This window comes from Eleutherodactylus coqui, chromosome 1, assembly GCF_035609145.1.
Source record: "Eleutherodactylus coqui strain aEleCoq1 chromosome 1, aEleCoq1.hap1, whole genome shotgun sequence".
Lineage (NCBI taxonomy): Eukaryota > Metazoa > Chordata > Amphibia > Anura > Eleutherodactylidae > Eleutherodactylus > Eleutherodactylus coqui.
The window spans coordinates 160,053,724-160,071,756 of NC_089837.1; the positions used below are offsets into that span (position 1 = coordinate 160,053,724).

Here is an 18,033-nt window from a genome sequence, read left to right on the forward strand (position 1 = left end):
TGCACAAGACGCCGCGCTAATAGTGGACAAAAGCTGTGTGCATGTATACTAGTGGCCTATGGGGCTACAAACAGATTTTCATGTAGTGCAGTTAATGAGTCATGTTTGCAAAGATAATGCCAGGGGGCAGATGATGTATGTAAATTCGTTTTGCAGCTGCATGCAGCTGAACTTTTGCACCTGGGCCCCTGAGCCATTAGGTATGCCCCAGCTTGGTATCTAGATCTAGATCTGCTCTCTGCTCTGGTTCAAAGGTATTCATGAATTGATTAGAATCTTCAAGTAGAACATTTTGGGGCAGTTTATACTCTCCTAATGTAAATTTAGTATTGGAATATCAAGGTGTTATTGTGCATAGGGGATAGCTTAGAATTCTGGTACAACCCCTTTAAGGCTAAAATTAGTTATGTCACTAACCAGTTAAAAATGTGCTAACGTTGACTAAGTTCTGCCTCCAATATATTTTCATGACACATAAATTCAAAATCTACAAAAAAAAATGACATTTTTGAAAGGATTTTCCCAATTTTTAATGTGACTGGTGGTGGTGGTGGTGGTGGGGAAGGGGGGTTAATGTGTGTCCTAATGCATACAATGTCCAAGATACCAAAAACCATTTTACTTTTTAGCAATAAACACCACAACTGAATCTCCAATGACAACTCCAAATGGTCATGGAACAGCAACCGATGCTATAACAACATCAGCTGCAAGTGAATCCACAGTCCATCAGACTACGGCGACCAGCCCTGTGGCAGTTACAGGCACAAGCAGTGTTATTCCTGGTACGAATGTTACAATCTCAAGTCCAACAGAACCCGACAATCATACAGTTCCTGTCTCTAACACGAGCGCTATCACTCCTGGTACAAATGTAACAACTCCTACTACAACTCCCACAATATCTGGAAGTCAGACCTCCAGTACCAGTAAGTCGTATTCCCTTTTGTGTTCCAGCGGTCATAAAACCTTTTTATTTTTCCATCAATGTGGCTGTATGACATTTTTTGTGTTTTGCAGGACGAGTTCTAGATTTTATAGGAACCAATTTTTGGTACATATAATTTATTGAATAACTTTTATTATTTTTCTTGCTGGTAAGGAATGGAAAAAAGTTTTCATTATTGTTCTTTCTTAGATGTACTTTAATGGCATTCACCATGTCGTATAAATATTATCTGACCTTTATTCTATGAGTCAGTACAATTATGCAACACCATATTTATAAAGGTTTGCAGAGCTTTCACATTCTCCAGCAGCACCCAGTCCCGTACCACGCGACCTTCTCTGGATCCATCTTGAAACCTATAATGACAATGATGCAGCCCAGAAATGTGATCTCTCTCTCTCTCTCCCTCTCCCTCTCTCCCTCTCCCTCTCCCCCTCTCCCCCTCTACCTCTCCCCCGCTCCCCCTTTCCCCCTCTCTCCCTCTCCCTCTCCCTCTCCCTCTCCCTCTCCCTCTCCCTCTCTCTCTCTCTCTCTCTCTCTCTCTCTCCCTCTCTCTCTCTTTCCCTCTCTCTCTCTTTCTCTCTCTCCCTCTCTCTCCCTCTCTCTCTCTCTCTCCCTCTCTCTCCCTCTCTCTCTCTCCCTCTCTTTCTCATCTATCTCCCTCTCTCTCATCTGTCTGTCTGTCCTGTCTAGCTTATCTATCTCCTTCTCTCTCATCTGTCTGTCTGTCCTGTCTAGCTTCTCTCTCATCTATCTGTCTGTCTGTTTATCTCTCATGTATCTATCTATTTATTTATCTATCTCCCTCATCTATCTATCTGTCTATCTATGTATCTATTGTCGAGGGTTAGTCTGCACAAACAGACTGGTCAGTGATGTTGTCCGGTTCCAAATTGACCTACGTAGGAGCGCTCTTTTGAGAGGCAAAGCATTGACCATTACACACGGTATATGGTGAAGCAATGAACTCTGAGTTTATTATTTGCATGTCTTGGCTTTTATAGCCAGTCCCCCTCGTGGCTAAACAAGGAAAAACTCGTGATTTTACATACATCTTAAGCTCATGACTTTTACATACATCTTAGACTTGTGATATATGACTGAGACAAACACATCTTTAAGAAATTGCTGATAATTCTCTTTTGTGGTTAAGCCATCTCTTGCTAAATTCCAGGACACCTGCTCTTGTGAACTTCCTGATTCCACTAGGTCAGTCTGCAGGCCTGTTTCTCAATAGTCATGAGTTCTGTTACACATGAAAATATATTTGCAATATATTCATTTAGATAAGCAACATATATTAACTCCTTCAGCCCCTTTTGGCCCCTATCACTATCTATCTCTGGTATAAGTTATACATCTCCCCGTATATAATTGCACACTTTAAAAAACACATCCAAACACATACGGCATTTAATTGTGTATGCAGCTTCTTAAAAATGTTTGTGGCCTTTGAATACCGCATGCAGTTTTTTTTATCGGTTTTTCTTAATTGCGGTTAACATGAACACACCCTAAGGCCACTCTCACACATATGTTAAGAAGACGCGGCTTGAAATCGTGCAATTTTTACCTCAATTTTGAACAACGGTTTTGAACACATGTTACAAGGTTTAATAGCGGTTTTTAATGCATCCCATCATTGTATTGGGCGAGTAGGTATGCTAAAAAACACAAAAAGCAATAATAGAACAGACAGCTCTCGAAAATCGCAGCGCTAGAAACACAGCGTTCGAGTACAGTCCTGAGTGACCCGCGGTTAGCATGATACTCAAGACGCCGCGCTAATAGTGGTAAAAAGCGGTGTCCATGTATAAGAGTGGCCTATGGGGCTACAAACAGATTTTCATGTAGTGCAGTTAATGAGTCATGTTTGCAAAGATAATGCCAGGGGGCAGATGATGTATGTAAATTCGTTTTGCAGCTGTATGCAGCTGAACTTTTGCACCCGGGCCCCTGAGCCTTTAGGTATGCCCCAGCTTAGTACTCTAGATCTAAATCTGCTCTCTGCTCTGGTTCAAAGGTATTCATGAATTGATTAGAATCTTCAAGTAGAACATTTTGGGGCAGTTTATACTTTCTTAATGTAAATTTAGTATTGGAATATCAAGGTGTTATTATGCATAGGGGATAACTTAGAATTCTGGTACAACCGCCTTAAGGCAAAAATTAGTTATGTCACTAACCAGTTAAAAATGTGCTAACGGTGACTAAGTTCTGCCTCCAATATATTCACATGACACATACATTTAAAATCTACAAAAAAAACATTTTTGGAAGGGTTTTCCCAATTTTTAATGTGACTGGTGGTGGTGGTGGTGGGGGTTAATGTGTTTAAATTTACGATCTGGAGGTGCTGGCAAGCATGAATGTGTTGCTAAGCAATGGCGACTTAAGCACCATCACTTTAGATATTTCTTCATTTATCTTAATGTATTCTGCATAGTGCATCTGTTTCCTAATGCATACAATGTCCAAGATACCAAAAAACATTTCTGCCATTTTACTTTTTAGCAATAAACACCACAACTGAATCTCCAGTGACAACTCCAAATGGTAATGGAACAGTAACCGATGCTATAACAACATCAGCTGCAAGTGAATCCACAGTCCATCAGACTACGGCGACCAGCCCTGTGGCAGTTACAGCTACAAGCAGTGTTATTCCTGGTACGAATGTTACAATCTCAAGTCCAACAGAACCTGATAATTAGAGATGAGCAAGGACACTCATCCGAGCTTGATGCTCGTTCGAGTATTAGGATACTCAAGATGCTCGCTACTGGAGTCGAGCACCACGCGGTACTGAAGTAAATTTCATTTCCCCTCCCTGCATGTTTAGCGCCATTTTTTAGCCACTAAACATGCAGGGAAGGCATTACCACTTCCTGCTGTGACGCGCCAGCCCTGTGCACGCCTACAGCAGTGAGTAGCTGGCGGGATCAGGTGACCGCCGAGTACTTAAAGTGGTGCCGCTCGCGGCTCACCTCAGGCGCATGCTGGCAGAGGTTAGGGAAAGAGCTGCAGGTGTGATAAGGAAAGTGTTAGAGTAGGGATCCTGTTTTCAAGAACCCAACAGTCCTTCTTAGGGCTACTCCTTATTGTGTGCATTACTTTTTTGCCTGGCTGGGAGCAGTAGTGCACCATTCTTTTTTTTTTTCAAGCATCTAGCCCAGAGCATCTCATATCTCGCATTCACTGTGTGCGGTGAATTAGCCATAATTCTCATCGCTGAACAGTGGATGAATTGTTGCTGGGCCAGTGCAGAGCATCTCCCATCTCCCATTTGCTGTGTGTTGTGAATTAGCCGTAATTTTCATCGCTAAACAGTGGGCTAATTTTTTCTGGGGCTGTGCAGAGCATCTCGCATCTCCCATTCGCGGTGTGCGGTGAATTAGCCACAGTTCCCATCGCTAAACAGTGGGCTAATTTTTTTCTGGGGCTGAGCAGAGCATCTCACATCTCTCATTCACTGCGTGCGGTAAATTATCCAGAGTTCCCATCGCTAAACAGTGCGTTAATTTTTGCTGGGCCAGTGCAGAGCATCTCACATCTCCCATGCGCTGTGAGCGGGGAATTAGCTGTAATTCTCATCGCTAAACAGTGGTCTAATTTTTTCTGGGGCTGTGCAGAGCATCTCACATCTCCCATTCGGTGTGAGCGGGGAATTAGCTGTAATTCTCATCGCTAAACAGTTGGCTAATTTTTTACTGGGGCTGTGCAGAGCATCTCACATCTCCCATTCGCTGTGTGCGGTTCATTAGCCGGAGTTCCCATCACTAAACAGTGGGCTATTTTTTTCTGGGCCAGTGCAGAGTATCTTGCATCTCCCATTCCCTGTGTGGGGTGAAGTAGCCGCAGTTACCAGCACTATCCACTGGATTAAAATTTTCTGCCCCTGTGCAGAGTATCTCACATCTACCATTCTCTGTGTTTAGTGAAGTAGCCACAGTTATCAGCACTATCCACTGGGTTAATTTTTTCTGCCTAGCCATACAGCCTCTCTTATCTACAAGTCTCTGAGCGGTAAATTACCCATAGGTTTCAGCACAAGACAGCGGTTTAATTTTTTCTGTCACAGCATAGAGCCTCTGGTATCTACAAGTCTCTGTGTGCAATGAATTAGCCCCAGTTCTTAGCGCTATACAGTGGGTTAATTTATTTGGGCCCTGCTCTATCCTTTATCCGACATGATGAAGGGTAGGGGTAAGGGTCAAGGTCAAGGATGTGGACGCGGGCGTCCAAGTGAGGGTGTGGGCAGAGGCTGAGGTCCTGGGTGGGGTTTATCAGAGCCGGCTGCTGGGGGATTAGGAGAGCGCCGCGTCTCTCCACTCCCCAGCTTCATCTGACATTTTGCGGGTCGAACATGATCTGCCATTTGCTGCTTATGGTCTGTCCCAAGTAAATTGTTAGGGGGGTGACCGCTAAGCTCTTGCCCCCAATTTGGCTTAATAGTGTGACTTGGGAGCCTCAGATGCACCCATGCATGCTGCCCCTGCTGTTCCCTATCCGTTTCTGTGGTGTTTCTGTGATTTTCTGATGTTTTCAGGTGATTCCCACAACCTCCCCTATACGGAGCATGGGTCACCCTGAAAAATGCTCGAGTCCCCCATTGACTTTAATGGGGTTCGTTACTCGAAACGAGCTCTCAAGCATTACGAAAAGTTCGACTTGAGTAGCGAGCACCCGAGCATTTTGGTACTCGCTCATCTCTACTGACAATCATACAGTTCCTGTGCTAACACGAGCACTATCACTCCTGGTACAAATGTAACAACATTTTCTCTTTTAGTTTTTTCTTATGGAACTTAATGTGCTGGATAAATAATGTAATATTTTATGGTATGCGCTGTCATAGATGTGGCAATACCAATTATGTGCATTTTTTTGTTTTGTCAATATTTAAAGCATTGTGTAAAGGGAAAAATGTTTAAAATGTTTTTTTCTGTAAAATGTTTACATGCTATGGTCAGCCATGACTGCGGCATCTGCAGGGTTAAACGATGTAGAGGAGTGATTAGATGAGCAAGTCCTCATCTTTTCACTCCTTTTCTGGAAAAAAAAGCCCCCATATGTGACAATCAGAGAGCATATATGCTCTATGATTGATTGGAAGGGGGGAAGGGTGATAACATCAACTAAATTAATGTCACCCCTTCTCTGCGACAGGGAAATGATACAGGAAAATCACACATGGTTTTCTTCTGCCCGCTGGTCCTCCCTCCCTCCCCCTCCCTCTCTCCTTTGCACAATGACTGAAAAGTGATAGCTGTAAAGCCATTATTCTGGTACCCACTTTAAACGGCCGCAACTCCATTTTAAGTGCGTCAGGCATTCTTTGGGTATCATTTTAAAAGAATGACACAATCAGCATGTTGGTAGCGCTGATAGAACCCGGAGCTACAGCCATTTACAGTAGAATGTAAACCATGTGTTTCCATATGTCATTCTCACCTGTTCTTTCCCTTGCTGCATCCATCTCTGTATATCACACTGGGGCTATTGTATAGTAACAGTGTGAATCAGGGTTCAGTGACTTATGGTCCTTTTACACTGGACAAGCTATCGGGATGCCTGACAGCTCCCAGTGATTCTCGTTCTTGCCAGTATCGTTCTCTACCCACTTCTATTCACAGTAAACAGTCATTCAGAATAGCTGCTGTTTACACTGAACAACATGTTCAGTTTTCTGCATTCAGAAATGTTTGAACGATTGAACAATTCTCATTCAGTCTTTCACTCGCTGCCCACATTTGCACCGGACAATTATGCTTTTATTTTGTTCCTTACTAAAAAATAAATATGTGCCTTATGCCTACAACTGTTCTATTCTCACTGACATCTGCAGGTACTAGCACGAACTGTTCCCATACTGAGGAGTGTGAGCAAAACTACTGTAGAAATGGTGGAACATGTACAAGGATTGGCCCCTATTGCACTCCTCACTGTACCTGCCCTCCGGCATTCTCTGGAGAAACGTGTAAAGATATGGTGGACTCTTTCGTGGCAGAATTCAGCCCAAGTAAGTTAACATACTTCAGTGTTCAGCATATGCAAGTGAACCAATGGCGCTGATATTTTAAACTGACGTCTAAAGTGAATATATACTAAGGTCAGCCTAACTTACTAATCGTATATATGGGCTTTATTTAGATATCCATATTTTCCGTCCACGTGCTGTTTGTGTATTTTACAGACAGCACATGGACCTAATATAATCTTTGCCGCTATCACTGACAAACTCCTTAAAATATAACCTTTAATAAAGAATACTAAAAAACAAGAAAATTGCGGCTTTATACACAAATAATAGTCTACACTGGCAGGCACTGCGTATAGTTCCTGAACGTGGATTGGCTGTAACCTAGTCTATGGAAGACATTGGGGCCAATTTGTAGACGAATAAATGCAAAAAATGCTTAAAGGAAAAATAATGATTTTAACAGGAGGTAGGGAAGGCAACCGAAGGGATAATGACTAGGGATGAGCGAGTATACTTGCTAAGGCACTACTCGCTCAAGTAATGTGCTTTAGCCGAGTATCTCCCCGCTCGTCCCTGAAGATTCGGGGGCTAGCGCGGGACCAGAAGCTGCGGGGGGAGAGCGGGGAGGAATGGAGGGGAGATCTCTCTCTCCCTCTCTCCCGCCCGCTCTCCCCTGCTCCCCGCCGCGACTCACCTGTCTGCTGCGGCGGCTCCTGAATCTTCAGGGACGAGCAAGGAGATACTCGGCTAAAGCACATTACTCGAGCGAGTAGTGCTTTAGCGTGTATACTCGCTCATCCCTAATAATGACCCTTGACCACTGGGATAATGCCTATCTACCTATTCTTTGAGCATATAGGCCTGTGCCCTCAAAACCAGAGGTGAGGTTCAGTACATTAAATATAGGTACATGGATGAGACCCAAAAGACTGTAATGAAGAGGGTCTAATATCCTGTTAGATGCACGAGAATCAAATCAGAAGTAAGGCTCTAAGATCACGTAGGCCCAATGTACTTTACAGTCTGGGTGATTACTCAGTACAAGAATGCGGTTCACTGAACACAATCACGGTATAGCTCGACGCGTTTCTGTCATGGAAACGTCTCTTCAGGAGCCTAGTTAGAAAATGAACCGTAAAAAAGTGATGTAATGATACACCTAGAGAATGTCTCACTGAACCAATGAGGTAAGCTCAATGGTGAGAACAGTGCCTAGTGAGGAGCAGAAGTGCCATGGTCCTAGAGATGATCCAGAGCTAGTAAAGAGTAGGGACAATACCCTGTCCTGCTAGGGGATGCAGTTCTCAGATGGGTCAGTGTTTAGATGGAAATTGCATATATCACCATTCGGGTTTCAGATGAACCCAGTCATATAGAGTGGTGACTTAGAGCAAAAAAAAACATAGATACCCTATTCCTATACTAAGTGTTCAATAATATGAACTAAAGAGATGCAAGTATAGGTGTGCCTTGTACTTAGATAAATATTAACTGATACTAGCTAAAGTAGAAATACATTGGTAAGAGAACCAAAAATAAAAAATCAATCAAAGGCCTAGCAGCTTGAAGGTAGGCTGGAGACATATGAGCTGGGTGAGACAAATGCTGTCTTATAAAGCCGAGTCTGGTAACGCCTCCTTGGGGGTAAGTACCCCTTCATCCAATCCTATAGTCCGTCACCGCCCATAGTCCCAATAATGAATAGTACCTGCTCTAATATCTGAATTGCCACTATGCACGGGGGAAAAGGGTGGACGCTGTCCATATATATGTGGTGCCATTGCCGCACATGGATTCTGATCGCTGCTGACAGCCCCCGATGTTTGGAAAGACAGGGCCCTGAGAAACTGCTTGCGGCTGCGGTTCCGGATGTGCGGTCACGTGATGCCTTACGTCATCGAAGCTGCCCACGTGATCCCAGGGAACTCCCACTCAGAACATGTGATCCGAGTGAGTGATCACATGATCGGCCGTGGCAACTGTCGCTAGATGTACAGGGACGCGTTGCTAGCGGGGGTATGTAAATTGCGTTGCTAGCGGCGGATATGTAGGATGCGTTGCTAGCGGCGGATATACTGAACGCGTTATAATCTTTGAGGCTATACATATGAGTGCTCAATTAGGGCTCCGTCACACGAGCGTTTATTATATTCATGAATTTATGATTGGGTGAGTGCTGCCTCTGATTGGCTGAGCACTGTGACCAATCAAAGGCAGCTCTTAGCTGTCATTCAATAGCTGAGAGATGCCTCTGATTGGTTACAGTGCTCAGCCAATCAGAGGCAGCCCATTCAGCAAGCAAGGATTTTAAATCCCCGCCTGCTGAATACTACTGAGAGCAGTTCAGGAGTAAAGCCGGCTGGACGTGGCTGAGCCCCGGCAGCTGCAGACAGGTAAGTATAGATTTTTTTTTATTTTTACACATTTTTAGGATGGTTTTCTTATATTTGAAGCCGTTTTTCTGAAAATAACTACAGCGCTTGCCAGCAGGCAATTGCTCTCAATGGAGCCGGCTGTATTGTCGGCTCCATTGAATTCAATGGGAGAGCATCGCGCTCCTCTGTGACAGCTGTGGCAGAGGATAGCGGGCAGCGCTCTTTTTGAGCGTCAAATTGTCCGTGTGACCAAGCCCTTTTGTGCCGATAAACGCTGCTAGCAGTGTTTTTTCCACCGTGCCGCCCACTTAGGTCACGTGAATTTTTGAACGCATCAGTTATGCGTTTAAAAATTTGCGCGTACAAACCCCCGTGTGACTGAGCCCTTACACAAACAGATAATCAGTGTGAAAATAATCACTGCATGTCCTCATATCATCCGTATCAGTAACGAGTATATGACATGCACTGTCCATTATCATTGCAGATATTCTCTGGCACAATTCATATACGGCTGTATGAATTCAGACTTAAATCGGGTTTCTTATTGATAAACTCTCCTCAGGATAGTTCATCAGTAGTTGATGGCTGGTGAACAGTCACTTAGAATCCATGGCGATCACCTGTCAGTGCAGCAGGGCTGTATGTCATCATTGGTGTCGGAGGCAAAAGCATTATAGAGGTCTTCACTCCCATGGATATCAATGGGAGCACTGCCTCCTATTATACTTCTCCTCCAACTCTGGTTTCGGAGCCAGAAATACTGTAATTGTAATAGGAGGTTGTGCTCTCATCGATTTGAATAGCAGTGAAGCCCTCTATAACACTTCTCCCTCTGACCCTAATAACGTATGGTCCTCTGGACTGATAACGAGCAGGGCGACCAGCTGGTTACCAGGGATCCTGAGCGTCAGGTTCCCATTGATTAATTATTGCTGACCTAATCCTTAGATAGTGATTAATAAAAGTGCGCAGGACAGCAGAATTTTGTGCCAATTGAAAAATACATCCAAAAGGATGTGTCCTTTATTCCTTCACAATCATAAAAACAGCGCAGTCGAAACGCTTCATTTGGGCTGGAATCCTGCCCACAGCGGGGCGTGCAGTTTAAATCGCTTCCCTGGAAACTGATGGTGGTTGGGAGGAGTGCTGCTGTTAACTAAGCAAACTTCTGATCCTGAGATAGGTCATCATTATGATTTGCCTGGAAAACCCCTTTAAGTCTAGTGTGTCTACTCACTTTACTGCATGCTGTAATGATTTTTATTTTTGATGTAATTGTTTTGTTTTTTTCTCTCCTTAGACACGAAAAAGAGGACTGTAAATGTAACTTTAACCTCTCCTAATAATTTCACTTTTGAAGACGGTTATTCACAAGTAAGTACATTTCAATGTATTACATATATACCGTACGTCCTCTTAAATCCAGGTTGTGCACGTGTGCAGCGAACCCGTCTTCACATTACACAAAACTTGTTTCATAATAGTTAAATTTCGTGTGTTTGATATATGTGAAAGGCTGTGATGGATTTGTATTTTGTGCCAATTCAACAACAATTAAATAGTTGGTGACATTTGTTTAGAAAACTCCATGCTGTGTTCATGGTGGGACCCATTTGGATTCACGATGGGCCAATCGATACCACTATAATGGGCCTAGTAGCAGAGCGGCATAAATACTGCACATGATTAAGCTTGAGGTGATTATAGTATCTATGTGCTTACTTAAAATTTGCATGAATATTTTTTTCAATTTAATGTTATGCAGATTACAGAACAACTTAAGAGTGCTCCACCTGAAGTAGCAAAATTGTTTGATAAGCGCACAAGTGAAATGCATGTACCAACGTGAGTTTCTTTACATTAATTGCATTTTTATGTTAATTTTCTACTTAAAGGGGTTGTCACATGAAACATATTGTTTATAGTTGAATGCAGCAGTGGGCGGTCCTATCAATAACTGACAGTTATCCCCTTGAGTGCCACGCCCGGAAATTTTCCGGGACAAGCTCCACTGCTCATAGTGAGATAGCCCGGAAAATTTCCGGGCTATGTATCACTATGGGAGCTGCAGAGCACAGTGCCACAAGCTGTGACAGTGTGCTCTGCCTGCACAGACCCACACAGAGCAGTGCAAGGGCTTTGAAAAACCAGCAGAAGATATTGCCGATATGTCGGCAATCTCCTGCTTTGTTTACAGGTTGCCATAGAGACCATCGGCTTGTCAGAAGCAAGCCGATGGTCTCTGTGGCAGGGAGAGCTGGTTGTTAGCTGTCAGAGGACAGCTAGGTACCAGCTCTTACAGCAGAGATCAGAGAAAACCTCCGATCTCTCCTGTGTTAACCCTTTACATGCTGCAGTCTATGTGACTGCAGCATGTAAAGGGCTGTCACTGCAGCATGTAAAGGGCTGTCACCATCGGACCCCTGGAATGTGATCAGGGGTCCTGATGGGTCCCTGTGGAAGTCTCCTAAAGGGACGAAAAAAAAATACAAAAATAAAAAAAGGTAAAAAATTATTAAAACAATAATGAAAACACTTGGCTCCCTTTACTTTGTAAAAAATCAAAAATACAATCACACATGTGGTATCCATGCGTCGTAATGACCCAGAGAAGGAAGTTTATACATTATTTAACCCCTTAAAGACATGGCCCTTTTTTTCTTTTTTCCCCATTTCTTTTTTTCCTCCCCCCTGTTTAAAAAAATCACAACTTGTCCCGCAAAAAACAAGCCCTTATATGGCCATGTCAATGGAAAAATGAAAAAGTTATGGCTCTTGAGACACAACTGCAAAATTAGTTGAAATTCAATGATTAGACCATTTTAAAAAAACCTGCCCTGGTGGGCACGACAGGGTGGTAGGAAACCCGCCACTCAAGGGGTTATCTGTGTTTTACTGAATCTTTCCCCATAAAACTATATATCAGTCTGCTCATCTCCTCCAGCTCTATAACCTACTGTCTGCAGAATAGATTACATATTAATGTCACAATTTGCCTTTAACTTTAGGTGTTTTACATTTGGGAGAGTTGTCAGTGGAATATGGGTCTCATTCTGAGTTTTGCGATTGGCCCCATAATCTTCTGAATAAGCTAGTACCTTTATGTGAGGAGCCATACAATTAGAGGTAGCCGGAGTTCTTTTTCAAGTTTGGTGCAATATTGATATTTGCTGCTTCGGCATGTTTTTAATAACTGGGACACATCATGTTATAAGTTTACCCACTGAATTACTGATGTATTTTGATGTGTTTTTCCAGGATGGAGTCCCGTAATTTCTCAGCATTATTCATTGCAAGATTTACTTATGTGGCAAATATAACAATAATTACGTATTTAAACGATGAATTGGTGAAACAACTTCAGACGAATACTATTCGGAGAAAACGATCGACAGCTGAAATTACAATTAGCAATGTGACCGACAGTGAAAAATGTAAGTGTTCTTCATCATTTGTAAACTAGAAGACCGGATTCACACGGCTGTATTGCGAGTTGCACCTGAGGTTTTTGGGCATAGCCCTCATCATTTACTTGTCTGTGAAAAAATATGTGGATAGCACAGAATCAAAGGAATATACGGACAGTATACAGCCTGAAATTATGGCAGTCTGAATAAGTCTTAGGGCTTATTTACACAAGCGTATCATGGCTGGCTGATTTATGCTTCCATCTGAGCAGTTCCCCCCTTCCCTCCCCTTCACCGTCTCTCTGCTTCTCTCGTCCACTCCGGCGTTTGCAATGGGAGGACCGGAGCCAAGCTCCGCTCTGTCCCGCCCACTGCCATTGCTTGCTCTGGACAAGGGGTGGAGAGAGAGCTTAGCCCGGCCCCATCCTGCCCCCTCCCATTGCAAATTGCTCTGAAGGGAGGAGAGAGGCAGAGAGCCAGTGAGTGGGAGGGAACTGCTTAGATGAAAGAGTATATCGGCCAGCCGTGAAAACGCCAGCCGATATACGCTCGTGTAAATAAGCCCTAAGACAAATGTTGATATATTCGAAAATGTGACCTTTCTCCATTTTATGTAAAAATGCATTTTTGGCTTGTAAAATAGGAAAAACAGGAAACTTAACACAAGCTTGGAGATTTGGAGAGATTTATTAATACAAATATGGCAATTTTCCCGCTTAATTGTATTAAGAAAATGGTTTAGTAGCTGGACTGTATTCCCAAGCAGGCACAGGTTCTTCTCCTTCTTCTACAGTACAACAGTTTACATGAATGTGCTCAGGGGCGTAGTTATAGGGGGTGCAGACATAGCATCCACACTTAGTCGCTGTAGAGTGAGAGGGCCCAAAGGCTCCTCTGCCACATAGTGTAAGAAGACATCACCATTATGAATAGAGCAATTATAGACTTCGCATTGCGGCCCAGGAGCTCAGAATTTTGTCCCTCAATGGTTTTATTTACAAAGCCAAGTTCAGGCAAAAAAATGGAAGCGTCTTTGAGAGGAAAAATTGCTTTTATTCCCCAACCAGCCTCAGAGAAACAAAGTTTGATTGGGTGTTACAGGTATTTGTACCACTTTGTATCTGCAAGTATTCTTATCCATGTCTGTAAATAAAAAAGAAGATACATACCAATTTGGCAGATAGACTTAAGGCTTAAATTGAAGCTCTTGGGGCCCCAATGAAAAATCTATAACAGGACCCTCAGATATCATGTGCTATTTGTGACACTAGGGTCTTCATATGTGAGAAAGAGGCATTTGAGACCTGTTAAGCACTAAAGCCTGGGTTGAAGTACTACTGTATGGATGAAGGCTGATGTTGACTACATACATAACCCCATAATGGTTGAATGGTTGACATACACACCTATTATTACCACCATGACTATAAATATGTGAATAGTTGCTCAAAAAAAGATACAGCCATCAACATATATACTTTTTTCACCCTGAGATTCATAGCTGCTTTTTCAGTCTGGCCACAAAGTAAGGCTATGAGGCTGCAGGCCGTGCACATTTCTGGCCATTGGACAAGGAGCTTTCAGTACCAGGATAAGTGACTCAGACTACAGCCAGATGAGCTACAAGGTTTAGGAGACAGTAGTGCAGTGTGTAATGTCAGGCCTTTTTTTTAGCCTTTGCCCGCCCTTTGACTTAGGACTAATATTATTTCTGTACTAATTAAATCCAGATAGTGAATAATTTGTAATTTTTACAATCTGGTTTTACTTTCTAATTGTGAATTTTTTAATTCTATTGTTTGTACATGACTATTGGGGCGACCATCTTGGCTGAGCTACAGTTAACAGCAGCTTCATAGGCCATTCATACAGGAGGGGATTTATTGACTTCCATAAGAGACTGTTTTAGGCATGTTCCATGACCTGTGCTGATGTTATTTTGTAGGGAGGGAAGTAGATATGTTGTGATTATCAGCTATTGAAAATGGTGGATTCTGTGTTATTATATATGTAATCCTGCCTGTGATGTTAATGAGAACACCGCTGAAAAGTTCCCTCTACAGAAAAGGAAGTGTCAAACTCTTATTAGAATTGGTGGTCAGTGTGAAAACTGATGGATTTTAGGATTTTTGTTTTTTTCAAATATAAAAAAAGATGCCAAAAATTCTTTAAGAGGAACAAAACTTTTTTCAGTACATATCGTACATATAGTAGATGTGCCATTAATAAATTTAGCAAGGTGCCCGGTTACCAAAATTTGCTTCCATAAGGTCAGGTGCAAACTGCCAATCAAAGTTCCCTTATAGCGCTGTCTTCTGTGCCTCTTCTACTTGCAGCCCTTCACCGTTGTTAATAGCAGTCCATACACCATTTCCCACTACTAGGTGTACGGACCACTAACAGGCTGTGAGTCGGGGTGGGCAGCACATCTCTTGTACATGCTCGCTCCCAGGCGCTCTTCTGTCCTGGACTCTGCTGTTCTTTGGTGCCTGTCACACGCAGCTTTCATAGTGAAGGGTGTATTTCCTAAACTTCTCTTTGGCAGTCCATTCTGATGCCTGCCTGCTGAAGAACGTTTCCAGCGCTGCTGCTTTCTGTCTACCGCCTGTCACATCCTAACTGCACCAAAATGCACTACAGCCTGTTAGCAGTTCACATACCTAATAGTGGATAATAGTGTATGGATTGTTCTTAGGAACAGGGAAGGCCTGCAAGTAGTAGAGGCAGAGAAAAATCACTAGAAGGGAACTTTAGTGGACAGTTTATACCTGATGGAAGCAGATTTTAGTAATCAAGTACATTGCACATTTACTATTCCTCATTGCCATACAATTAGAGAGGGAAAGACAGAATTACCCGTGGTAGAGCACTTTTTTAGTCACGGACACAATATGCAATACATGAAAGTTATTACAGTAAAACCTCCACTAACGTTGGTAATCCGTCCGAAAGCAATTGACATTGTAAACTGAAACTGTTGCTACTGGAGGTAATTATTTCCATAGGAATCAATATAAATCCAATTAATTTGTTCTAGACATTCCAAAAAATACACCAAACCACATTTAATGGAGAATAAATATGGTCTTTAATACCAAAAACAATAAAAATAATAAATGAATATAAAAGACTACTGTAAAAAATAAATGAACATTTAACATGTTATTGAACATGTTACTGAGTGTTATCTGTGGTGTTACATAGGACTGCAGGTGACATCTAGTACATTATCTGTCCTCAGCATTATCACTGTGTTCTCTATGCTGTAACATAGGACTGCAGGTGACATCTGCTGTACTACAGTACATCATCTGTCTTCAGCGTTATCACTGTGTTCCCTGTGGTGTTACATAGGACTGCAGGTGACATCATTATCTGTCCTCAGTATTATCACTGTGTTCTCTCTGCTGTTACATTGGAGTACAATTGTACAGTACTGTCCTGTACTAGCGTATTTACCGTCGTCTATAATACAGAAGGCTGGGTTGCATTAGCAGCAGGAGGAGGAGGAGGAGACACCGAGCAGGAGATCACATGGGTTCAGTAGTAGAGATGAGCGAACACGTTCGGCCCCGCCCCTTTTTCGCCCGAACACCGAACTTTGCGAACACCTCGGTGTTCGGGCGAAAAAGTTCGGGGGCCGCCGTGGCAGCGCGGGGGGGTGCGGCGGGGAGTGGGGGGGGAGAGGGAGAGAGAGAGGGCTCCCCCCTGTTCCCCGCTACTGCCGCCCGCGCCGCCGCGCATCTCCCCGCCCCCCGGCGGCACCCGGACACTTACGCGCGAACACTGCAGTGTTCGCTAAAGCCGGTGTCCGGGTGCGGATGTGTCCGTAACGGACACGTTCGCTCATCTCTATTCAGTAGCAAGGTCACGGGGGCAGCACCCGCCGGTGTTATTAGAGGCAACCAATGCTACTAGAGACAAAATTTTGCCTGAAAAAACAGCCTTACTCGAAATCAGCCTCAGTAGAAGTCAATATTAGTAGAACTTTAACTGTATATTGAAAGGCAATTTCAAATCACAGCAGCACAAAAGAATTTGGGAGTACAAATTTATAACAACTTTTGACACTTCCAACAGAGGCCTAAATTCTTCAAGAGGATTCAGGCGTGACTGGGAAGTATGAGAAATCTGTAGCATAGATAACACTGCTGACCTGATGATCTCCTAACACTAATTCAGATACCATAAAACCTTCACATCTATGTTTGTATTAATCACTCCCATGTCTGTGCATTGTCATATGTGGTGCTACCGTTCAGCATAGCGTGGTGTGCAGCTATTTTCTACTGTGTGTACGTTCCCTGTCGTCATGCTGATTGTTGTTCTCTGGTGTCGCACGGGCCTTACATCTGGGTTACCTACTTCAGTTGTGGTGCACACTGTTCTTCAGTGCAATAGTCGATCAACTACGGTAGTTGTTATCATTGCCCTGAGTCCATGCTGTACGAGGTGCTCGTGTGCTGCACGGATGTGATAGCATGCTTCTTCGAATCCATTTAATTATGCCTTGATGAAGGACCCTCAGGTCCGAAAGCTCACATTAACATCATGTATTTTTGTTAGCCATTAAAGGTATCATAGCTACAAGATTACTTGGTTTCTCTTGCTGGGAACAATCACATTTACTATTGATATGCACAAAAAAAGTTTTGTTACTCTTTAAATATGTTTAATATAAAGATTAGATTTATACAATAGTTGATTGTCTGATGACACATTCCCTTTAATATAATTCCCAGCCACACAAAATAACACGTTATTAGAGATGAGCGAGCACCCAAATGCTCGGGTCTGCGTTATTCGAGTTGAGCCTTTCAGAAAATTCGAGAGCTCTACTCGAATAATGAACCCCATTGACTGCAATGGGAGACTCGAGCATTTTTGTATGTGGAACGCATGGTGCCGAGCTTTTGTTTTGTTTTTTCCCTGGTTTGTCTCAAGAACCAGGGAAAAAAGCCAGAGTATGTTCGCTCAACTCTAGTTATTATATTCCGCAGTGAGCACTACAAAACATCAAAATGCTTTCAGTTCTGCATCCCTATTCGTATCTGACACTCGAATGAAAATAAAGGAACACCTGGACCTGCTGTATTGTGCTCTCATTACTCTTCTGCAAAGTATTGTAGATGAATAGTTGTCTGCATACTTTGAGAGTTTCTCTGTTACTGTAGTGCTTTCCCTTACCTGAAAAAAAACAAAAAAAGCTCAGCTTTACCATGGTCTGATGGTCACCCAGATATCATGTTTTTTAATACAAGCCATGTGTCTTATAATTAGAGTTTTTAAATAACCGTTTTTTCCTTAGTGAGTGTT

General features: G+C 42.9%; 2 protein-coding genes across 2 annotated transcripts in view; one reads left to right on the top strand and one right to left on the bottom strand.

Annotated features, from left to right (window-relative positions):
* The first annotated feature begins 655 nt into the window (after positions 1–655).
* Positions 656–15,336, top strand: LOC136631770 (mucin-4-like). Its single transcript, XM_066606146.1, has 6 exons — positions 656–764; positions 6,798–6,971; positions 10,611–10,684; positions 11,076–11,155; positions 12,569–12,744; positions 15,263–15,336. The coding sequence occupies exons 1-6, from the start codon at positions 656–658 to the stop codon at positions 15,334–15,336; spliced, it is 687 nt and encodes a 228-aa protein (XP_066462243.1).
* Positions 15,337–17,399: 2,063 nt separating this feature from the next.
* Positions 17,400–18,033, bottom strand: part of LOC136627389 (mucin-4-like) — a 96,962-nt gene continuing 96,328 nt past the window's right edge. Inside the window, exon 29 of the mRNA XM_066602447.1 lies at positions 17,400–17,904. Coding sequence (XP_066458544.1) covers positions 17,901–17,904 — 4 coding nt within the window. The 3' untranslated portion in view covers positions 17,400–17,900. The remainder of the gene's footprint in view (positions 17,905–18,033) is intronic.

What these genes read in the sequence shown, in the direction of transcription:
- LOC136631770 (XM_066606146.1), top strand. Translation starts at nt 656, where the DNA reads ATGACAACTCCAAATGGTCATGGAACAGCAACCGATGCTATAACAACA. An exon ending in CAGCCCTGTGGCAGTTACAG is followed by an intron (nt 765 to 6,797) that starts GCACAAGCAGTG and finishes TGACATCTGCAG; the next exon opens with GTACTAGCACGAACTGTTCC. An exon ending in TGTGACCGACAGTGAAAAAT is followed by an intron (nt 12,745 to 15,262) that starts GTAAGTGTTCTT and finishes TCTCTTTGGCAG; the next exon opens with TCCATTCTGATGCCTGCCTG.